The 25,673-nt window shown below is 36.8% G+C and overlaps 1 protein-coding gene across 1 annotated transcript in view; it reads left to right on the forward strand.

The window, feature by feature from the left end:
• Positions 1–25,673, forward strand: part of CNGB3 (cyclic nucleotide gated channel subunit beta 3) — a gene marked incomplete at both ends in the record, with an annotated part of 160,428 nt that overhangs the window by 24,752 nt on the left and 110,003 nt on the right. The window contains one exon of the mRNA XM_080694751.1: positions 11,265–11,404. Within this exon, the coding sequence (XP_080550877.1) occupies positions 11,265–11,404 (140 nt within the window). The remainder of the gene's footprint in view (positions 1–11,264; positions 11,405–25,673) is intronic.

Below are 25,673 nucleotides of genomic sequence, written 5' to 3' on the forward strand. Positions count from 1 at the left end.
GAATACAGTGCACCAATAAAAAATTTAAAAATAAAAATAAAAGGCCGGGCGTGGTGGCGCACGCTTGTAATCCCTGCGCTTGGGAAGCGGAGACAGGAGGATCGCGCTGGTTCGGAGCCAGCCTCGCTGGCTTAAGAGACCCTGTTTCCAAATAAAAAATATAAAATAGGTCTGGAAGTGTAGCCCGGAGATAGAAGGGCTTCCAGGAACCCCAGTACCGCCAAAATAAATAAATAAATAAATAAATAAATAAATAAATAAATAAAGACTGGACCATATACTATACTTTGGTACACTTCAAAACATCTTTAGGAGCTCTTTAAAAATACAAATATTTGCATTTGCCCCCCCAACAATATGATTTTTTTCAAAGATGCATTTTTATTATGATCATATACAAGAATTTCAAGTTTTATGTCAACTTTCTATACCAACAGCAGTCCCCTCTAAAAGGAAAAAGCTTAATCATGACTGTCCATCCCATTTTAAAGCTTGCAGTTTCTACGGAAGTGCATTTCTATATGCTTGCCAGAGGCAGGGCTGAGCATATACAACAGAGAGTACACTGTTCTGTGGTTGGGAGTCTGCAAATGATCATCCACCTGATTAAAAGCCTAACCTTCCACTCTGCTTCAGTTAGTCCCAGGAGTAATACAATTTTATTGGTCTAAAGTGGATAAGAGGTGAGATTTTAGTATACATCTAAGATAAAGAAAATTTTTTTCTAGAACAAAAACTAGATTTCAGCAAATTTTAAAGATTTCATATCATATTTTGTAATCACTATGCCATAGTTATATTAATTTTCTAATTAATTTTTTTGAAAATTCTCACACAATTAAAATTTAAAACACTTTTAAGTAACCCTGAAGCCAAAAAAATCATAAAGGAAATTATAAAATACTTAGAAAGGTATAGCAGTAAAAATATTGCACTGCAAACTTGAGTAATAGTAAAAAAAAATAAAACTATCTGGTTTTGCTTTTCTATTTAGGTTTCTCTTTTTACTCTTTTTTATTCATTGGTAACTAATTGATTTTAAAGAAAAGTTAATTATAAAGTTTGTTTGAAAAGCAAAAATAGCCATGAAAATGATGAGAAATGAAAGTAATGGGTGTGGTTTTAGTCGTATCAAATATTAAAACCTACCAAGTCCTCTAAAATTACAGAAATATGATATTGGACACAATAGAAAAATCAATAGAACAATAAAAAATAGAGGCAAGTAGATCAAATTGCAAAAAATAGTAGCATATTATAAGGCTGGCATCTTAAGATCAATAGGAAAAAGATAGCCTTAAATAAGTACTGTTATTAGTAAGGGCTGAGTCATGTATGCATGTATACCTCTACCATCATGTACTCAATTAACATGTATGACCACAAGACATCAATAAAAAAAATTTTAAGTACTGTTAAAATATTTAGATAACCACATGAAAAAAAAAATAAAATTGGCTTGGTCCTTCATGCAACATACCAGTGTGAATTCCCAACAAGCCAGATGTTTAAACATAAAATATATTAAAAGGTATTAAGTCCTAACATTCAAAATTTGGAAGCAATGAAGAAAATCCTTGATAAATTTTGCTATGTAAAACAGAAAGGATTTGGTATTACAAAACAAATTATAAATTAAATGAAAAAGAAGGAATCAGCAAACTATCCATTTTGAAAATACACATTGCTGCTTTTTCCATGAATTGACCATTTTATTCCTGAGATTGATAATGCATTTAAATTGTACTGCATCCAGATACCTTAAGATTATTAATGATTCAATAAACTTGATATCTTTCTGATATGTTACCACCACCATTTCATTTTTCTTTTTCAAAACTAAATTGCAGAAACATAGTATACTTTAATTGATACCTAAAGTAAGCCAATATATGGTATAATTCCAGGAGTAACACAATGATAGTAGTATTCAATATAGTACAGTCAGAAAACCCATTCTTACCTCAGCTAAAGTAATTTGACTAGTAGTACAACATAAGCACATACATGAAATATGATATTCATATACTATGTTTTATATGTCATGTAGGTAGTGAATTATCTGCTAGAGTCTCCATCTGCGCTTTCTACTCTTAAAAGGCAATAATAATGCTGTCAGAAATTAGATGCAATGTACCAAGATGAATTAAGCTAGTACCAGAAATAGCGAGAGAGCTTTACTAGTAGGTGGTTAAACATGAGTCAGCAGACAAAAGACAGAAATGTTAGGAGTGTGTGTGGTGACCCTGAGAGAGGTGCCTACAGACCCAGTCTGTGGTTCTATCTTAAATTGCTTTGCTCTTTATCATGGAGAGAAGACAGCTCCGTTCCCTGTTGCCATAGAAAACCAGAGCAGACAGAATTTCCCTGACTACTTTCTCTTGGTATAGTAAGAAGGAAATTGGGCTTTTCTATGTTGCTTTATGGCACTTAAATGATACCTTTCAAAAGGTGGGTCTCCTTGTGTACCTAGAAAAGTTAAAAGAGCTATATTATGATTGATTGGTTGACTGATATTGATTGAAAGTTTTTGAAAATTACAGGAAGAAAAAATATTCTGCAGGCAGGTGATACTCATGAATGAAGCATTTGGAGGACATGAAAAAAAGAAGCAAGTCAGTGATAAAAGAGACAGGATATAAGAGACTGAGCTGAACTCCAGTGCAAGAAAAGGTTCTTGCTTCCACAGAAAGCCACCTGAACTGAGAGGTGCCACCTAAAAAGAGTCCAGAGATACCCATCATCTGTTCTTTTCTAGATTTTTTTTTATCTAGAACTTATTTGGAAATTTTATGAAAACAAATTAGAATTTTTTAAACTATAGGTCAAACAAAACACATCTTAAGGTGATAAATTTACCATCTCTGCCTTGAAGAACAGATATGTTCTAAAGAGTTCAATGCCCAAAAATATAATTCCAATATAAACTTAGGGGTGTGGTCTATAGGAAAAACATTCTTTAATTTTGTTCTCAATATAAATCATCTATATAGAATAGAAACATTACAAGAAAATTGTGTACATGTTTTAACTAACTTTATTGCATTTTCTCCCAGTTTGTCTTTATTCTTGCTTTTAGGGTTTTGGTTATACTATATTTTTTAAGATATTTGTAGTTTTATATATTATTTACCTGATACTATTTAATAAGAAGTCTTGCATGATAAGTAGAAAGTTTTTGTAGGCAACCTCTTTAACGCATTCATAATAGGCCAAATATAAATCAATAGCAATAGAAAAGAGGTTTGGTTGATTCTATTTGAAAGTTACTTAATTGATGGAGGCTGTGAAATCTGAACAAAATAGGTGAAATGGAAGCTTCCCACTGTGAGAAAAAAAATGGAGAGCTCTATGTGTTTCTTAAAAATGTTCATCCTCTTGAAAGGAGGAAAGAGATGGGTCTGCATAGGTTTGGCATTAGCAGGAGAGTGGAGATGGGGGGCAAGATACCCCCTACCTGGTGTCAGTAACAAAGAGCTTAGTCAAGTGGGAAAAGAAACCGATTTCCACCAAGTGAGAAGTCACTCCTGCCATGGGAAATGGCAAAATGAGTACATTGATTGACAGTATATTTTCAAAAAACAGCAAAAAATTACTATCTCAGATAAGGAGAAAGAAGCAACCTGAAAGCAAGCTGGCCTGTGGGAGGCCAGGGGAGGAGTGACAGCTTGTAAGAGATCATCAGCCTCTCTCCTTTCTCTCTGAGCAAGGAAGAGACTTGAGAAGGTTTCATCAAGTCCTCAAGCTGAGGTGTGGAAAGTAACTGATCAACTTGAGCTAGGCATTTGCCAGAGTGCTTGACCGCATCATCTCCATGTTTAGCACAGCATCTGGCACTGGGTACATGGAGTTTAAGGCCGCCACTTTGAATAAAACACTCTGTGCTTTACTCTAGCAAATGCCTTCACAGGAAATCGCAAAGTGAAGGAATTTATATACTTCCAAGCTTCTGTAGATTTTACACATGTAGTTCTAGGTTTAAATATTGCTTTCAGTTGGGCGTGGTGGCACACGCTTGTAATCCCCGCTCTTGGGAGGCTGAGACAGGAGGATCGCGCAGGTTCGAAGCCAGCCTCAGCTACTTAGCGAGGCTCTCAGCAACTTAGTGAGACCCTGTTTCCAAATAAAATATAAAATAGGTCTGAGAGTATAACCTGGAAGTAGAAAGCCTCTGGGTTCTACCCTAGTACCACAAAATAAATAAATAAATAAATAAATAAATAAATAAATAAATATTGCTTTCATTTTAAATATAGGAACGTTTTTACGTATGACAGTTTTTCTGACCATGAAATGTCTTGACTGTCCTTTCTTTCTATGGGAGGTAATGCTTTCATTTGTCTTTGAACCAGCATCCATTAGTAACTGAACTGTGTGTTATTTTAAAACTATTTACTTAAGTCTGTCTTTCTCCTTACTGATTTTAAATGCTAGCCTTATATAATGTAATAAAACATAAAACAGAGGGTTTAAATGCCAAATAATTCTCTACCAATAAAAGTTTACCCTCATTCTGCCAAGACAGTCATAGTCTAGCAATTAGTCCTGAGCTAACAATCAGCTAGGTGAATCGCTCCTACCTAGCCTGCCGATTCATTCCACTGCCACTGTTCATATGCACCTGTCCACCAGTGCCCTGATGTGGGCAGTGGACTCCTAGGGCAGGGATGTGAGGACTCAGCCAAGCCCTGGTTATTGTGAGATGCTGATGGACAACAGAATCGTAACTATGCTTCTCTATGCCATGGGGAAAAGCAGCAAAGGGAAAGGTTGTCAAAATATGAGCAGTCAGAAGCAAAGTCCCACATTCTTTCACCACAAAATGTGTCTTTGCTGGTGTTCATTTTGTCAGCTTTCACTCTCATCACCCTGAATGTACCATGTTTAAGGCCAGGTCCAACACGGTGTGCTCTTCCCCTTTCCCCGAGTCACAGGCAGCATCTGGCAATTTTTCCGTCTTTCTCCTATAGCACCTAGTTATTTTTCTCTCTGCTGGATCATTTCTATGCACATATAGGCATGTTATAGCATGTCCTATATTTTATCAACAGGAGCCACAAAATACCTCCCTTGTCTCCTCATGAGCTGCCAATTACTGCTTTGCTTCTTTCTCTCTCCCTCTTTGCAGCAAATTGCCTCCAACTAGCTACTATATTCACTCCTACCATTCCTCTCCTCCTGTGTTCTGCTGGACTTCTATCAACCAGGAGTTCATTCTTTCATTCAACCCTGTATAAAAGCCTTCACTGGCTTTTATCCACTTTTGCCTTAGTCAATGGTGGCCTCTGCACTGTTGGGGCCGGTACCTGGTCCTTGGTTTCTGCTTTTCCCATCTCAGGCAGCTATTCCCAGTTCATCCCTTTCTTCCTCTTTGGAGCACAATCTTCATTTGGATTCCAGACACCATTCCTAGTGGCCACTTCTCATCTCCCCAACTTCTAAACTTTAAGGGACCAAGCACCGTCCTCACCTCTTCTTTCTACATTCTCTTAGTAGAGGATCTTATCCAGTCCCATGGCTGTGAGTAATATTGACACCTGATGACTCCCAAATTGATATTTTCAATCCGGATCTCTCACCAGATCATCACATTAAATTACCAGCTGCCTATGTAATATCTCCATTTTTGTGTCTTCTAGACATGTCAAAGTGTGCATGTTCGTATATTCAAAAACAAGTCAATTTTTCTCAACTATTTTCAGTTTGGTCCTGTGAAGTCTTTCCCATCTCAGCATCTTCTTTATCTCCTTGATCAAACCAAAAATCCAGCTTATTCTTTTTCTCATATTCTCCAGCCAGATCAATAATGCATTCTGTTGGTTATTCCTTTGGCATCCAGAACCTTATTATATGCTACTTAATCTAAAGTAGTAACCTCCGATGGGTCACCTAGCTTTCATTTTTTGCCCTCCTGTGATCTGTTCAACAGAGTAGCCCGGGATGATACTGTTGAAGTGCCAATCATCCCTTCCTCCTCCAGATTCTCCAGTGGCTTATTGTCTCTTGCTGAGTAAGCCTGCAGTCCTTATCTAGCCCACAGCCACAGCGAACTGCCTTATCAGCTTCCCATCCCCAGCCCTGCTGATTCCCTGACCCACACTCTCACTCTCACTCTGACCCCATCACACTGGAACAATCTTCCCCCAGACTCCCTCCTTCACTTCTGTTAAAGCCTGATCAAATTTCATCTTTATAAAAGTGCTTTCTCTGACCACCCTATAGAAAAAAGCTTTAACTTTTACTCTATCTACCAATTTTCTTTTTGTCATAGTATTTATCATCACCTGACATATGCTGGTTTTTCAAATGTATTATTGTTTTCTCTCTACTATAAAAAATTTGAAGACAGCACTTTATTGTTTACTTCTATATTCTCAATCCCCAAAAGACTCTCTGGCATACTAGAGACTTATGCTAAATAAATGTTGCATGATGTATGAATAAATGAATGAATGAATGAATGAATGAGATCCCCTAATCACATCACTTTGAAGGTAAGATAATATTTTCCCATAAGTTACTATTCTTAAATCCTTACATTTAAAATATTAGCAACTTATTTTCTCTGCATATATTCCATCTATATTTGATTTCATAACAATTCTATCACAATTACCATTAAACCTTTCCCAGTGGCTCATAGCAACTTCATGATTTAAATGTACTTGTAAGCTAGTTGGGGTCAAGAATGAAATTGAACTCACATGCTTTAACTGATTCCACAAGTACAAGAAATAGAAGTTATGCATTCTGTTTCCTCCCCAAAATTGTTGGCTTCAACTGCAATTATTCTAATGACTCATGTGACAGTCAGGTTTGGAGAAAGTACTGTAATCAGGGGTGACTGCACGAAGTGTCACCTCCTGATTTATAGAATGATTTAAGAATCAAATGAAAGAAAAAATGATGGTTAAGTCTGAAGTTGGGTAGGCATCAGTCCATGTAACCCAATCACCAGACTGTGAGACACAGTAGGCTGTCTATGCAGGGCAAACCTAATTGGAGAAAGGTCACCTCCCCTTCCCCCAGGATTAAGATACATGGTGACCACATGAAAGAGTTCTCAAGACTGCTGCACTTTTACCTAGTTGGAGCTCAATACAGTGTTTTTCTCACACTAATGAGCAATGCATTTACTCGCATGCTTTTAAAATTAGAAGCAGAGGGTATTTTTTAAAGTAATGAATGTTTTGCTTAAACCATACCAACATGTGTTTTGAAAGTAACTGAAAATGTAACATATGGTTCACGTAGACTTAACTAGGCCCTGTTCAAACATTAATCCGAGCGGAAGAAGGGCTGTTCTTCTCATCCATCTCCTTAGGCAAAATAATCTTTACTCAATCATCGATCTATTCTTTTTAGATCAGATATTTGGTGTTAAGAAGACCTGAAAAAGGGTATCACTCCCTATCTTCAAATATAATGTTCTAAATATTCATTAATGAATATAAGCCACAACATGAAAAAACTCTGTTCTGTGTAATATACAAGTAATATACACAAGCAGCTACAATTGAATTATCATACTTAGCTGTGGTCAATGTGGGGCCTCAATAAAGAAAGTTATAAAGCTAATCAATCTTCATCATCAATGACTTGGTGGAAACTTAGCCCAGGATACCAACAGCAACAAAATGTTTCTATCTTCCTGCTTTCCAATCAGTATCTGGTTCTACATTACCCATTATTCCTGTTCCAACAATTGTGTCTCACTATCATCCATACCGGTTGGATCAACTAGATGCATTGTGGAAAATCCAAACTTATCAGGCCTATAAAATTCCCATCTTACTGCTTATTCAAGGTCAAAGCCTATAGTGCCATATATAACAATCATCTATAACTCCATCTCAGAAGAATATACAGGATATACCTGGAGATACAACTGCTCTCTCAACCCCTACACGCCTGCCATTTGTATCCCTGAAATTCAGTCCATCATTTGTATTGAGCTTCAACATTATTTTGTGCAGCATTCCTTCTCCTTGCAGCCAAGAAAGGTTTTCTGCTTTTAGGGGGTTACACAATGAGGTTGGGCCCAGTCAGATAATCCAGGATAATCTGTTCATTTGAAACTCTGTAACCCACAGGTAGGTTCTTTCTGCTATGTGACATATTCACAGGTTCCAGAGTAGAGGACATGACATTTTGAGAGGGATCATTCTGCCGGCATCTTTTATTTTGCCTCACACCTGAGATTTATTTGCTCTAGAGACCCATACTATAATTTGGGCTAGTAAACAAGATGAAATGTTGGACCAGTGTTAAACAGTGAAAATGAAAACTTTCCAAGACTGTAGGTTTAATTGGCCCAAGAAGAAAGCTGCCGGCTTGCTAACAGAAATACATATGAGAATTCTACTCAAAGTGAAATATTGGCAAAGGACTTCAGCAGATAATTAGAAATCTTAGACAATTTGCTTCTTCCAAGATGCTTGTGGGGAGGTGTGGCATGAGTTTATTGTCTGTGGGCAGCTTTAAATGCATAGACATGAGTTAGTTTACGCTAATTTCGAACCTAAATTTTAGTTCCAATCTGTCCTAAAATGCAGCTGCTCATATACAATTTCTAGTTCCTGGATTGCTAGTGACCCCTGAAGGAAGGAGACCTACTACCTCCTTGTCATTTTCTCATACAGGTGATACCTTTTTAAAAAATGGCATTTTGAAAGTCACTAGTTCTTGGAAGCTCCTAATTCATTTTTCCATTGTAATAATATTAAAAATGACAGATTGCAAGGTAGGTCTACAAAATTCAATTTCGATTATAATTTACTTAAGACCAGAGCTGCACAGAAAGAATGATAGAACTAATCTGTAAGAAATTGTATTCTGAGTTGGAGTTTGGAGCGCATCACACTACGGTGTCCCTGACTTGGCAATTCTGTGACACGTAGCTCCCTTCACTGGAACAAGTGCCAGTCAGCTGAGACCTCCAGCTCCCTGCCCTGGCTCCCAAAGCCCAGGAGAAGTCCTTCCCAGCCATGCCTTTGAGGAAGTGGTGGGAGCTATGCAGCTTTAAGGGGTATAGAGCCACATGAGGCAGAACATCCCACCCAGGCAGCCTCAAGAAACCCTCGTCTCCAGGGATTTATGTTTTCTTTTTACTCTCCACTTACACCTGTCAAGGGTTCCATTTCACTTGCTAGGAAATGGAGTCACTTTCATTTTCCACTACATCAAAATCTTCACCATCCCTGGTTAACAGCATAAAAAATACATAGCCTAATTGTTGTTTCTTCCCATTCTGTCTATATCATAAGCATAATTCTCTAATAACTTGCAATAAGCAACCATTTCTATAAGCAATAAAACTTTAATTTTTATAGTATTTATTCTTTTTCTTTCATCAAATGTAACTTGTGCATGACCAGTGTAGGAAAGATGAAGAACAACTTAAAATAGAAATAAAAAGGGCTAATAAACTCAGTGCTATGATATAGCACCATAGCTACTCAGTCTTTGATGAAAAGTTCAAATGAATGAGTGTGAATGCTTTCATAGAATTAAGACTCAAACTGGGATTTGGGTGGTTGTACAAGCTCTCTGGCAATAGGCAACAGTCTTCCCGGCACTGTCTCCTGCTGTGCAGTGGGCTGCTAAACCAAAGACTGGATTAAGTTAGAAAAAGAAGCGAGTAGCAATCAGTCACAACAAAGCTGGAGCTGGGCTCAGAACTGCCTTTGAATACAAGTTTTGCACCCAATAAACATGCACTTACACTGCCCTCTAGTGCCCACCCATTAAATGTCCACTACCTATCTCAGCGCACACACAACTGGAAACGTGAGATGGAAGAAATTAATGACTATCGGATAGAAAAGACTAGAAAAGGAACCAAATTGTGTTTAGTCAGTAAATTCCTATTCCGGGAAAAAAGCAAATTGCCATGAATATCTCATTGTCTTCTCCTTCCAGCTCCAAGCTCTCTTTATCAACATGATGCATACAGTCTTTCCCCCACTCCATTCTGACCATGTCCGCAAATAGAAAGAAAAAAAAAATCCCTTTAACAAAGCTATGTATGTTTGAATGTATGTGAAGGGTTAATTAGTCTTCAGTGTGAATCTAAATAATAGAAAAAGAATAAACACATTAAAGGAAAATGAAGATGACATCTTAAAATTAAAAGAAAAGAAAAGATCATTGAAAAAACTGTGTTGGGCAGTAAACCTAAAAGAAGCAAAGGGATATTAGCCTTTGATTGGATACCAAAGATCCAAACAGATTTCAGATAGGTGAAATTTTAAAAATCAATGTTTATGAATTGTATAAAAATTAAAGTGGATATTTACAAAGTATGATGAACTTTCTAAGCTGGAAAGAAATGACAGAAGCAAATGTGAATAAGTAGATTAGTTAAAAATAAAAACTGCCCAGTATTAAGAACATAGAACAGAGACACAATAAACAGATAAAATGCTTAACACCTACAGAACTCATAGAAAGCCTATACAGCAAGATGAGAAAAGGGGTACAACTTCACACTTCAAACCCAGCAATTAGCAAGTGAGAGAAAAGTCACTTAAACGTGTAGGAGCAGGCCGGGCATGGTGGCACATGCTTGTAATCCCCGCACTTGGGAGGTGGAGACAGGAGGATCACGCAGGTTTGAGGCCAGCCTCGCTGCCTTAAGAGACCCTGTTTCCCAATAAAAATATAAAATAGGTCTGGGAGTGTAGCCCGGAGGTAGAAGGGTTTCCAGGAACCCCAGCACCACCAAAAAAAAAAAAAAGAAAAAAGTATAGGAGCAGGCCTGCACCTTGAGAGCAACCAAATGATGCTCACTACAATTACAAGTCCCAAGCACGCCATGGTGGCCCACGCCTGGAATCTCAGTACTTGAGAGGCTGAGACAGGAGAATCACAGGTTAGACCAGCCTCAGCAACTTATCAAAGCCCTCAGCAACCTAATGAGAACCTGTTTCAAGAAACAAAATAATAAAAAGGGCCAGGAATGTAGTTCAGAAGTAGAATGCCCCTGGGTTCAATCCCCAGTACACACACACACACACACACACACACACACACACACACACACACAAATTATAAGTCCTTTGGGGCCAGTATCCTCACACTGGGTTGTGAGGGAGACACTTGAGTAACCCAAGGTTTTCCTGTATGGTGTCTAGAGAGGAAACTATAGACTTAATGTCTGAAATGGGAAGGTCACCAAACATGGTCCCAGGGAGTTTGATGGAAGGTTCTTCAAGGATAAAATCGAGGTTTCTAGACTGAACCAGTAAACGCCACCTCCCTAGGAGCAGCTGGGAACAAACACTGACAGCTTGAGAGCAAGCAAGGAAAGCGAGGAGAAGCTGGAGTGTGTTGAACAAGGTGATCTAATGGGCTCCAAGTGTCTCAGGAACACCCAAGAGAAGCACATAACTGACCTCGACTGGTGAATGACAATGGTTTGGAAACCTGGGCACTCTCTCACCCCAACTTTCTAGCAAACTATTCTGTTCAGAAAAGGAACAATTCTGGAAGATTCTGTGAAAAAGAGATTAGTACAACCAACATCAGCTGTTTAAAAAATAAAAGATTAGATCTTGCATCTCTCAAAAAGGAAGCAGATATGAAGAAAACGGTTTCAAGAAAGAAAGAAAAAAACTTGAGTGCCTGATTTTTTGTGGGAGAGCAGCATAATACAATGAAAAGAGCTGAATTCAGATCCAGGAGGAAACACCGTAGCGCTTACATAAGATACCTTCGCCTGTTAACGTGGGTATAATCCCATTAGCCTCAAAGGTTTGTTATGAGGTTTCATGAAGCAGGTGCAAGTTCTCGTAAATTGCACATTATTATACATTTTTTTATTATTCTAACAAAGTAGAATAATGTAGAAACTCCTTCAGGAAATCCTTGGGACTTTTTGTCGTACCGCAGGCAATGTGAGTGCAGATGGCAGACTTTTCCGAGGTCCACATGTAGGCTCATGAGGATGCCATGCAAAAGCGGTCCTGGGGCCAAGGCAGCCATCAGAGTGTTGAGCATAGTGAGGGCTTTCCAAACAACATTCAGCAAATGTTCATGGTATGTGATGTTCTCAAATATTAATAGTACTTCCTGGTAACCATCAGCAGTACCAAGATACTTAGAACAGTCCACACCCAAAAGTATTCAATGCTACTTTTTATTTGTTTGTTTGCTTGTTTGTTTGTTTGTTTGTTTGTTTATTTTGCGGGCCTGGGGATAGAACCCAGAGGAATTCGACCTCTAAGCTATACCCCCTTCCCTATTTTTTATTCTTTTTTTTGAAACAGGGTCTCACTAAGTTGTGGAGGGTCTCACTAAGTAGCTGAAGCTGTTGACAAACCGCGATCCTCTGGTCTCAGCCTCTCGAATGCTGGGATTACAAGTGTGCACCACCATGCCCGGCTTCAGTGTTACTTTTTGAAAAATATATCCTAAGGCTGGGTGTGGTGGCACGCTTGTAATCCCCGCGCTTGGGAGACGGAGACAGGAGGATCGCGCTGGTTCAGAGCCAGGCTCTGTTTCCAAATAAAAAATATAAAATAGGTCTGGAAGTGTAGCCCGGAGATAGAAGGGCTTCCAGGAACCCCAGTACCGCCAAAAAAAAAAAAAAAGAAAAAGAAAAATATATCCTAATTAAATGTTCTGAAACTCATAAAATTCCCATGGTCAAAGATGCAATGAAGATACTGAAATATCTATATTAATAGAATATTTATACCTATACTACAAAAATGTGTATACATCTTAAATGCCCAATCATAGAACAATGTAGCAAAGCCTTAAGCAAAATTGCCCCCCCATTGGTTCTGCCAAACTGTAGAACAAATTATAGAATGATCCTCTCAGCCTTCAAAGATGACAACAGGGCCAGGTGTGGTGGTTCACGCCTGTAATTCTAGTACTTGGGAGGCTGAGACAGTAGGACCACAGCAGGTTAGAGACCAGCCTCAGCAACTTAGCAAGATTCACCCAGTGAGCCTGTTTCAAAACATACATACAGACAGACAGACAGACAGACATATATAAATAAATAAATGCCTGGTGGTATAGTTCCAAGGTAGAATGCTCCTGAGTTCAACCCTCAGTAACACACACACACACACACACACACACACACATACACACACACACACTGACAACAGAGATGTCCATACAACCAGAGAACCAGGATGCACTTGTCTCTGGCCTCAAGCAGGAAGCTTCCTCTGTTATCTCAGAAGGCTTTAAAAATAGTTACTTTTTTACTGTTCATAATACAATAGAAGCAAAAAAGTGTGTTGTGTTAATATACATTAAGTGTGGTATTGCACAGTCATTAAAATGCTCACTAAGAAATTTTCATAACAAGCTGGGTGTGGTGGTGCACACTTGTAATCTCACTACCTGGGAGGCTGAGACAGGAGGACTGCAGGTTCATGAACAGCCTCAGCTACTTAGTGAGGCCTTCTGCAAAAATTCTAACAAAACTTGTTCAATTGCTCATGACAAAAAGGAGCATGCAAACCGGGCATGGTGCACACTTGTAATCCCAACCTTTCGGAGGCTGAGACTGGAGGATTGCGGTTCGCAAACAGCCTCAGGTACTTAGTGAGGTCCTCTGTATCTTAGTGAGACCCTGTTTCAAAGAATAAAAATAGGGCAGGGGGTGTAGCTCTGAGGTCAAATGCCCCTGGTTTCAATCCCCAGATCCCTCCCCAAAAAGGAACTTGCAGAATTGTGTGTATTGTCTAACTCAAATATGTTTTCAAGCCTATTTACAAATCAAAGACTTAAAGAATATGCACCAAAATGTTAGTGGTGATTTTTATAATAAACCCCCAAATATTTCTGTCTTTTTTACATCTTCAAAAATTACTACTTATTCTCAAAAATTTTTTTAAAATCTTATGATCATTCATAGTAAAATCTTTAACAAAAATACTACATTGTCAATAGTTGATTTCAAGGGGTTATCTACTTACTGAGTGTAGAAAATTAAAATCCTCCACGAGACAGCTGGTAATGATTGTCCAGTATCTTACTTATTACACTGTGATCTGCCTGGTTTTCTAATCTTTTAAATGTCCTAGGCAGTCCCAGAGGGCCCATCTTCAAAAACTGGGTGGCTCTCTGTCTATATATGACCAAAGAAGACTGCTTAAGATGAACTGAATTAGAAGACTTGTAAGATGTCCTCCAAAACTGACCTTTTGTGCCCCAATTCACAAAAATTGTGGATTATTATTAGTGTTTCGAACCACATGTGTATTTCAGGGAACAGTTCAACACTAAAAGAAATTAAATCCCATGAATTCTGTGATATTACCAATGTCATCTCATTTTACCATGTTAGACTTAAAATTTGAAGTTCTAGTCCATACTTTCTATCCTTCTCCTTGCCAAAGAGATTTTTCTATAATCAAGGAACAGCTGAATCTAAAAGAAGAGATAAATGCTACATGCAAAAAATTTTAATTTGGAGAATGATGAGCTCATAGCTACAAAAATAGAAAAAAATTATTTTCTTACATTATCATAGTATTCAAAAATAAAGCATTCATTCTGGGCTGGGGAGGCAAGAATTTTAGTGAAACTAGGATTCGATATTTGTAATATTGTTGATATTTTAAGCTACACTTAATATAATTATTCAAAAGCTAATAATCATAATTAAGAATTATTCAAGCATATCTTTCTTTTGAGTCTACCAGTTTATCTACTTTCAGGCCACTGGCATCGATTTATATCATTACTTGAGAGTACTGGAAATAGAAGAGGAAAATATGTTAGAGTTTAAATAATTTAATTTTTAAATTGTAACTGAGAGATCCTTTGTAATTAGAATATAACATCTGAGAAAGAAGTCCTATTCTAAGAAAAACTTCCAGAACTTTTATCATAACTACTATTAAAATATAACTAGCTAAAACATTCATCATGAAAATTTCCTAGGGCAAAATTCTATTTATTTAATTAAATAGTGCTGAAAATATAAATATTTAAAAATGTAAGGCAGTATACTTTAATAATTCCTAAGGTGTACAGATGCCTCAGAATTGAGTTCAACACTGATCATCAAGAAAACACACACAGACACACAAAGAGTTTCAGGTGTGTATATATATATATATATATATATATATATATATATATATATATGTGTGTGTGTGTGTGTGTGTGTATGTATATATATTATACATATATAAATATAACAAATATATTAACTAATTATATTAACTAATATATATATATATATATTAGTTAAGTGAACTAAATCAATAAAAAATATTGCACCCAGGCATGGTGGCATACAACTATAACCCTAGTACTTTGGAGGCTGAAACAGGAGGATCACAGGTTTGAGGCCAACCTCAGAAACATAGAGAGATTCTGACCAACTTAGACCCTGTTTCAAAGCAAAACTAAAAAGAGCTAGGGGTATAGCTGAGAAGCAAAATACCCTTAATTTCAATCCATCTCCCAGTAACATGTGCACACATACACACACACATAAATATATACATATTTATACACAAATATATACATATATACATATATATGCATAGTCTCAGAGGATGTTGCTTTATGTTTAAGTAATTTGATTTGGAAACTTCTAGATCTCGTTTTTTGAAGTTGCAATAAAATATTTATAGCAATTAAGTGTTTTCTATTATTAAAAAAGAAACTGGACATGTTAAATTCCTATGAGGGGCTTGCTATTAGATGTGGCTTGATTTAGACTGAGAGAGAAGAGAAAGAACGAAAGAGAGTGATTTAGAAACGGAGGTGGAGGAAAGGGGGAAAGGGAGGGCAGGAGAGGAGTGGAGAAGTAGAATAAAAATAGGAGAAGAGAAAAAGTGTATTTTTGGTTCCAGTTGACTCTCCTCTTAAGGAGTCTGAGAGAAAAGATTAAAGGCTTCACCACCTGCTGAGGTTGGAAGATTATGAGCATTGTTCAAATAAAATACTCTGACAACCCTATAAATTCAGCAAAAGGATGAAAATATAGGGAATTAAATTTCTATCCAAACTAACTGCAGCTTTCAGACAATGAAAGACTTGGTAGCTTTCAGCAGTTTTTCATTTGAATGATTGCTGTGAATGTCAGGACGTTATTCGTTCTCGGTCGGCATCATAGATAATATTCAAGGAGAATCCATAAGTACTAATGAAAGGCCTATTGGAAAGGGGATGTATGTGCAACATATTAAAATTCATTACTCTTAATTCTAGGGTTTATTTGTAACATTGGAACTAGGTCATCTATATATAAATTATTAATTGTTGCAACAATATGAGGAAATAATGAAGATGATTTTTAAATTCTGCTATAATTCCCAATATGTAAGTTGTAATAGAGGTGGTAGAAAACAATGACTAAATTATGAACAACTTAAGATTTATGTTTTTGAAAGAAAAAAATCAAATTGCAGGCATATTTTATTTCATTAACTTTCAAAATGTAAAAATATATACAAATAATTGTCTCTCCAGTTATTGATCACTAATTGTAAGACAACTGTAATTACCTGAGAAAAAAAAATAAACACAGTTTCCAGGATAATAAATTATACATCCAAATTAGTAAAAGGCCTCAGGTTTGCTGTCAGCCTTCCAATATTTATTAACATTAAGGCTCCCGATTAGTAGGAAGGGTGGGGTAGAGAGAAGCACCCAGAACATAAAAGTCCGAGAGAAAAAAAAGTAAGAAAAGGAAAGCATTTTCCCACTGAAAAACTATCTTCAAAATCTTAATGGTAAACTTCTAGGGTCCAAGATAATCCAATGTTAAACTGTGAAGGAGTCCAAATGTATTCTATGGCCCAGGATTTTACCCTTTTAATACTTTACTTGTCTTCAACTCCTTATCTCCCACATTGAAAATCCCAACTTCTTAATATTACATCTAAAATTCTCCCCTTTTCTCACTACAACCACTGCATCATTTAAATCTGTTTCAGCTGGGCATAGTGGCGCATGCTTGTAATCCCAGTACTTGGGAAGCTGAGACAGGAGTTTCACAGCCAGCCTCAGCTACTTGGTGAGGCCCTGCCCAACTTAGTGAGACCTTGTTTTAAAATTATATACATACATACATATACATATACATATACATATACATATACATATACATATACATATACATATACATATACATATACATATATGGCTGAGGGTGTAGCTCAAAGATAGAATGCCCCTGGGTTCAATCCCCAGTACTGCAAATTAATTAATTAATTAATTAAATCTAAATCTACTTCAGGAAACAAAACAAGCTTAGTAAGTTAAGACTTAATACACAGTATATACAATTCCCAAAAAAAAAAGAAACAAGTTAAGCTTAATATCTGTGGGATAACTAGCTTTTCCCATATAAAGAAACTTTTTTATTTTTTTCTTACAGTACTGGAGATTAAAACCAGGGGCATTCAGCTGAGCATGGTGGTGTGCACTTGTAATCCCAGAATTTGGGAGGCTGAGACAGAAGGATCGCACAGGTTCAAAGCCAGCCTCAGCTAATTAGTGAGGCTCTGAGCAACTTAGTGAGACCCTGTTTCCAAATAAAGTATAAAATAGGTCTGAGAGTATAGCCTGGAGGTAGAAAATCCCCTGAGTTTTACTCCCAGTACCACAAAAATAGATAGATAGATAGATAGATAGATAGATAGATAGATAGATAGATAACCAGGGACATTCTACTTCTGAGCTACAACACCATTTGTCACCATTTGATTTTTGTTTGCTTGTCTTTGAAACAGGGTCTCGCTAAATTACCACATGCTGGCCTGGAACCTACAAAACTCCTGTCTTGGCCTCCCAATTATTGGGATTATAGGCATGTACCATAGAAACTGGCTCCTCTATAAAGAAATGTTTTATGTCTTTGGGTTCTTGCTTAGAAAGTTTTTACCCATGCCTAAGTATTGGAGTGTTTATTTATGCCCTCTTCAAGTACCTGCAAGGTCTTTGGTCTAATTTTCAAATTGGCTTTTGTGCAGGATGAGAAAAAGGGGTTTATTTCTACTTTTCTCCCTATGGACAACCAGTTTTGCCAATACTGCTTGTTAGAAAGGCTGTTTTTTTTTTCCATTGAATAATTTTTGGTCCCATTCTCAAAAAACAATTGGCTAAAGTGTGTGAGTTTGTTTCTGAGTTTTCTATTCTCCTGCCTTGGTTTATGTGTCTGCTTTTGTGCCAGCAGCATGCTGTTTTTATTACTATGGATTTGTAGTATAGTTTGAATTCAATTATTGTGATGCTTTCTATATGGTTCTTATTGCTAACAACTATTTCAGCTATTCTGGGTTTTTGTTGTTCCAAATGAATTTAAGGATTGATTCTTCTATATTTGTGCAGAATGATCATGTTAATTTAATGGGCATTGCATTGAATCTGTAAACCATTTTTTGAAGAATGGCAATTTTGATGATATTTATTCTGCCTACCCAAGAGCATGGGAAAGTCGTTTCATCTTCTAAGATCTTCTTCAATTTTTTTTCAGTTTTTTTTTTTTTTGGTGTGATATCCGGATGCAACGCAAGGGTGTACTACCTCTGAGCTCTACCCCAGTCCTATTTTATTCTTTTATTTTGAAACGAGGTCTCAATAAGTTGCAGAAGGCCTCACTAAATTGCTGAGGATGGCCACGAACCTGTGATCCTCCTATCTCAGCCTCCCAAGTACTAGGAATACAAGCATGTGCCACCATACTTGGCTTCAATATGTTAAAATGAGTTAGCAATATGTGGAATTATATTAAACTGAAGAGCTTCTGTGCAGCAAACTAAACAGCAAAGAACCTCAACAGAGAGTAAACAGAATGAGAAAAGATTTTGCCAACTACTCCCCTAATCAAGGACTAATATCTAGAATATACAGACACTCAAGAAACTCATGGCTAAGAAAACAAATAATCTGAATAAAAAATGGCCACATGAAATAGACACCTCACAAATAAAGAAATACAAATGGCAAAAATAAATATATGAAAAATACCCAACATCATTAGCGATCAGAGAGATGCAAATCAAAACTATGCTGAGATATCACCTAACTCCAACTAGAATAGCAGTCATTAAAAACACAAACAACAACAAATGCTGGCAAGGATGTGGAAAAGTAGAAACTCTGATACATTGTTGGTGAGATTGCAAATTGGTGCAACCATTTTAGAAAACAGTGTGGAGGAACCTCAGAAGAATGAGAATATGCCTACCATGTGATCCAATAATGGCACTTCTGGGTATCTACCCAAAAGAATGGAAACCAAACTACCAAACTAATACATGCATATCTATGTTCATAGCTATACAATTCACAATTGCCAAACTATGGAATCAGCCAAGATGTCCATCAACAGATGAATGGATTACAAAACTATGGGATATATACACAATGGAATTTTACTCAGCTATAAAGAACAAAATTACATCATTTGCAGGGAAGTGAATGGAACTGGAGAACATTATGCTAAGTGAGATTAGTCATTTAAAAAAGTGAAAAGTCAGATGTTCTCCCTAATAAGCAGAAGCTAGGGAGAAAAATGGAACACAGGAGGGACTCCAGACAAAGGAAGGGAAACCTTAGATGAGTGAAGAAGGCGACCTAACTGAGAGAAATGAGAGGAGGGAAGAGGAAAATATCTCAATGAACATGCTGCACATACACAAACTTATCAAAGCCAATTGCTATGCTGAGCATGGGAAGAAGGGAGGGCGAGGTAATGGGGCAAGAACTGGGGGAGGGCTCAATGAGTGCTGTGTGTATGTACGCCTCTACCAACCTGAACTTCATCAAGATATATGATTACATTGCACCAACTTAAAAAAGTGTTAAGTGTCACACAGGGAATGCTAATGGGAATAGAACAAAGAATCAGACTTTATACTTAATATTTTGAAGTACTCAGTCATTTTTTACTGTAGACTGCTAATGAGCCACATTAGAAATAAAAGATTCCACTGAGGAAAGGAACTCAATATGAACAAACACTGGGAATTAACTTAAAAACAACAACAGATAATCTGACTTCAGAATGTGTGTTGATTAACACTCTTACTTGTGTTAATCAACTCTATCTACAACATCCTGTTTCTTTGTTGGCATCTCTTCCTAAAAGGAACTCTGGCAAGATGGAGAGTGTCCACAGAAAGAAGCCCACAATCATAGAAAGATAACAAGGATACCAAAACATCCTCGATGGCATGGTCTCTTGGAAATCGAAGGCTCACAATGGGAGAAAAATAATGATTGTCTTTGGATTACTTCTACTCATTATATGGAAGAGAGGTTAAATTCATGCCCTGTAGTTTCAGAGAACATATTGAAGATCAACACACAATGTATAGAGTGTGTTACTTTGGGTTTGAGATTAAAAGTCTTCCACATTAAAAAAAACAAAAAGACAAATATACCATCCCAAACATGTCTCTACTTATCATCAGTTTTGGTGTGCCCAGGCTTCTGTCTACTTTTTTAATTACCCACAGATCAGTCTTTGTTACTTGAGCCCACCTACCTTTCACAGCCAGCTCAAGCCCATTTGCTTTTGAAAGTTGCCTGAACATTTTTGAATCATTCACTGTGAATGGTGCACAATTCTGGACCTGGTTTAACATACAGAGGGCATTTTAATAGCAAATTATTCAAAAACAAGTAAGGTAACTGACCTTAGCATAGTAAGATACTTCACAATAGTTACTCACTTAACACTTGATTTCTTCTTTTTGGAACTAAGTTCACTGTCATATAACTTTGTCCTGCGTAACTAAAAATTTGGGGTGGAACAAGGTCTTCTGGCATTATGAAACTAGCTACTGGTCAAAAGCCAAATATAGAAAATTGATCATTTTTAAGTGAACAATTTAGTAGCATTTAAAACACTCACAATATTGAGCAACCAAGACCTCTGTCTACTTCCAAAACATTTTATCTAAAGTCTTTATCAATAAGACAGTTTTCCCTGAGTCTCTGCTCCTCCTGGCACCTGGTGACTGTCCATCAATATTTCAGTCGTTCTCCATTGATTTGTCTGTTCTAGATATTTCATATAAATAGAATCATATAATATCTGACCTTTCATGTCTGTCTTCTTTCACTTAGCATAATGTTTTCAAGTTTTGTCTGTGGTGAAGCCTGTATCACAGCTTCATTTTTTATGGATGAATCATAGTTCATTATATGTATATACTACAATTTCTTTACCCATTGATGGACATTTGAGAAATTTTACACTTTGGGCCACTACAAATATTGCTATTATGAATATGTGTGTATGTGTCCTTGTGCAAATACATGATTTCTACTCCTCTGGATAGATACTTAAGAATAGAATTTTGGAGTCATATCATAATTCTATGGTTAACTTTGTGTGTGTGTGTGGCATCGGGGATAGAACCAGGAGTGCTCTACCTATAAACTACACCTCAGCATTATTTTATTTTAAAACAAAGTGTCACTAAAGTTACCACACACTCTGCAATCCTCCTGTCTCAACCTCCAAGTACCAGGATTATAGGTGTGAGCCACTGTCCCCTCTTATGGCTAACTTTCTGAGAAACTGCCAGATTTTTTCCATGGAGACTGAACCATCTTATACATCAACAATGATTGATGAGGGACAAGGATTCCAACTTCTTCACAGCCTTGCCAACATTTACTTCCCCTTTATTTAAATTATAGCTATCTAGTGAGTGTGGAGTGGTAACTCTGGCTGGTGGATTTAAAGCATTGAACTGTTTTGAATGCATCTTAAACACCTACAGAGGTGACTTTCTTATAAAGCTAATAGAGCTAAACTTTCAGAGTCCCTAACTAAATATTCTATGTTCATAATTTTTTATCATTTTTTACAAAACAATACCTAAACTTTGTATAAGTTTCCAGCACTACAACTCTTGACTTTCCCTTGCGCACAAGCAAATAAAAATACCTAGTGTTAATGAGTATAACAGAACATACCCACCCCTAGCTGTGGTGCTGTGACCTTCTGTCTCACTCTTCTCCCTCTTAATGCCTTTGTGGCCACCAATATCTTACCACCCAAGTAAAAAGTTTAAGAACCTGGTACCAGAGCCAGGCATACTGGTGGCGCATGTTGTAATCCCAGTACTTGGGATGCTGTTTGAAACCAGCCTCAGCAAGTTAGCAAGACTCTCAGCAACTTATTTTGACCTTGTTTCAAAATAAAAAAAAATAAGAAGGACTGGCAATGTGACTCATAGGTAGAATGCCCCTAGGTTCAGTCCCTAATACAGAAGAAGAAGGAGACAAGTCGTAGGAGGAGGGACAGGCAGCATGAAGGGACACATAGTAAACCCAGCCTCTCAGCCATCACAAAACACCCTGTGTTCACAATACTGCCAAAAAGCCAAATAAAAATTTTGGTTTGCAAAAGGATTCATGCACAGTTCTGCTGACAATTACCTCTTCTTCACAAATATCAAATTAAAAAGAACAGAGCCATAGGGTGTCTGCAAGACTTTAAGGAAATAATCTCTTTTACATTGTTTCTGCAGTTTGCTCATAGCTAGGAGGGTGATTCTGTCACATTCACTAAGAGAAATCAAGTTGCAGATGCAAATTTATATGACTATAGATGTTCCTGATTTACATAAAAATCTGCGATGCACATCCGAGATCTGCGCTGACTACAAATAGATCAAATGGTGAGCTCCCTCAACCATGCCCATATGATTTATGAGTAAGTTTTACCGCTATATGCTGTCATGCCCTTCAGAAACTAGGGCATTTGAATTGAATATTCAGTGTAATACACTATGTGACAGACTATACAAATAATTTGCACAAGACATGGTAAGTAATTCTGGCTATAAAATTTGATGACAATGTTCATCAGGAGAGTGGTCTGCCTCCCTGAAAAAGCTTTGGGAATTTATGTCACAGTACCAGATGGTGTTCGTGGTTTCCTACATTGTCCTCCTGAAGATTCAGAAGGACTTCCCATAGTTTATCATATTATTCTCCTCTGTAAAATCAGCATTACCTTACATCTGAGCAAACTAAGTTAAAGTTCGTGTCATTCAGTTTAAATATCAGCAGACTCGTCTTCTAGCACATATTGTTAAAATAGAACTCAGATAGCTGCATTCTCATTTAGTTGTATTCCATATACTCTGAACATTCTCCACTTCTTCAGAGAAAATATTCATTTATAAGGCTAGTTTGACCTCTTAAAATCAAAATATTCACATTTTAAAGATGAGCAACCATTTAGTTCTAATTATATCCATTTCTTCTATAGTTCCATTATAATTTGTTTATAACCTTCTGTCACCTGTTTGCATGCCTGGCTTTTCAATCAGATAAACTGGGCTTCAGTTAATTCTTCCCAAAAAGAACAAAATAGAGGACATGTCATTGAGTTTAGTGAGAATCAGGTGTCATATTGACCCATATAGCATTTCTGGGGGAAAACAGAACTTTTTATCCTTTCCTCAAGAAAAAAGAAAGGGTGTGTAAGCTTAAAAAAAGTAGAGCTGCTTACAGCATTTAAATCTGTAATACTACTCCTGTGAAACAATGTTTCTTGAATTTTAATATGCACATAAATCATCTGAGGATCTTTCAAAATGTAGATTTGATTCCATCATTCTGGAGTGGGGCTCCCAAGGGACGTCCAAGCTACAAGCCCATGGACCACTCTGAGTACCAAAGTCACTTGACTCCATATTTCCACCTAAGTATGCTGAATGTAACCAAGCTGGTATCCTGCCATTAGTTAGTGGTATATTTTTTAATTAAGGATTTAATTTGGGGATAATTGTAGATTGATTCACGCTTATAATAAATAACATGGAAAGGTCCCAAGCATCCTTTACCCACTTTTTCCAATAGTAACATTTTGAAAACTATAGTACCAGCTAGACCAATCCAGATATTGATATTGATATTGATTTGCCGTTCTTACTCAAATTTCCCCAGTTTTACTTGTACTCATTTATATGTGTGTGTTTGCATGAGTATTTAATTTTAGTTTTATCACATGTGCAAGTTCAAGTATCCACTAATACGGTCATGATACAAAACAGTTGAATCCCTGGAAAGATGCCTCACATTGCTCTTTTATAACCAAAGCCATCTCCCTCCCTATCTCTAACCATCCAATCCTCATCCTTGAAGTCACTAAATCTATTCATCGCTCCATTTTTTTTCATTTAAAAAGCAGTATTTAAATGTAATTATATCATATGTAATACCTTGGGATTGGCTTTTATTCAATATAATAACCCAAAGACCCATCCAAGTCATGTGTCCATCAATGGTTCACTTATTTGTTTTAGCCAATAAGTATTCCATGATATGGATGTACCACCGTTTGTTTAACCATTCACCTATGGAAGCACATCTCAGTTATTTTTACTTTAGGGCCACTATAGTGAAGCTATAATGAGTATTTGTGTATGGGTTATTGTGCAAACATTGGTTTTTATTTCTCAGGGGTAAATTCTCAGTAGTACACTTGTAGAGTCCTATGATAATGGCACGTTTAGTTTTAAAAGAAACTGCCAAACTGTCCTCCATAGTAGCTGTATCACTGTACATTTCAACCAGCAGTGTGTGATGGATCCAGTTTCTTGACAGGTTTGCCAGTGTTTACCACGGTCACTATTTTTCATTTTAGCCATTCTAAGAGATAAGCAGTGATACCTCATTGTGGTTTTAATTTGCATTTCCTAATAGCTAATGATGCTGAACATATTTTCATGTGCTTATTTGCCATCTGTGTAGCTTCTTCTGTGAAATGTCTGTTCATGTCTTTTTTCCACTGTAGAATGAGATTTTTTTTAAACCGTTGAATTTTGAGAGTTCTTTATACCTACTAGATACTAGACTTTTGTCAGATATGTAGTTTGCAAATATTTTCTCCCAGTCCTCAGCTTGTATGTTTCATCCTATTAACAGAATTTTTCATAATTCAAAAGTTTCATAGTTTGATCAGGTACAATTATTAATTTTCTCTTGTATGCATTGAGCTTTTTGATGCCTAATTTAAGAACCAGCCTTAGATCCAAAAGACATTCTATTTTTCTGAAATTTTTACACTTTTATGTTTTCTACATAAGTCCATAATCCTTTAAGTTAGTTTTTGCATAAAGCTTGAGTTCAAATTGAAAGTCATCCTTTTGCCCTTGACTGTCCAACTGCTACAGCACCATTTGTTTAAAAGGCTATCTTTCCTTCTTTGAATTGCTTTTACACCTTTGTAAAAAATCTGTTGGTGTCTTTTTAATGGTGGCCTGAATGGCCTGCAGGTCTGTCCTCAGCAGCAGATAACTTACAGCAATCAAGACTATGCCAGTAACCCTGTCAGTACAGATTCCTTCATAAAAATGTAATTACTCAAAGAATAAAAGTTATTACCAGTTTCTTGCATCTTAAGGAAAGTTTCTATATCCCACCTGATGACCAGTATAATGCTTTTGATGAGTTTCAGCAGTTATCAGCAACTGATTTAATTTTATCTTGCTCTTTCTTAACCTACTTCTAATAGAAGTTAGACATTTCATCCTTCCACTTAGTGATGTGAAAGTCAAAAATTATTTAAATTTTACTCACGTGCCCAGCCACCTTCTTCAGTTTGTGTAGTTCAGTTCCCGTTGCTCAGATCAACTCCTTGTCTCTTCCTGGCTCTTTGTTTAAAATTAAAAGCTGCAGCCTTTATTTCAGTACTCAGAATATTCCTTAAATGT

Source organism: Muscardinus avellanarius, assembly GCF_963383645.1.
Source record: "Muscardinus avellanarius genome assembly, chromosome: 4".
In the NCBI taxonomy this organism is placed as follows: Eukaryota; Metazoa; Chordata; class Mammalia; order Rodentia; family Gliridae; genus Muscardinus; species Muscardinus avellanarius.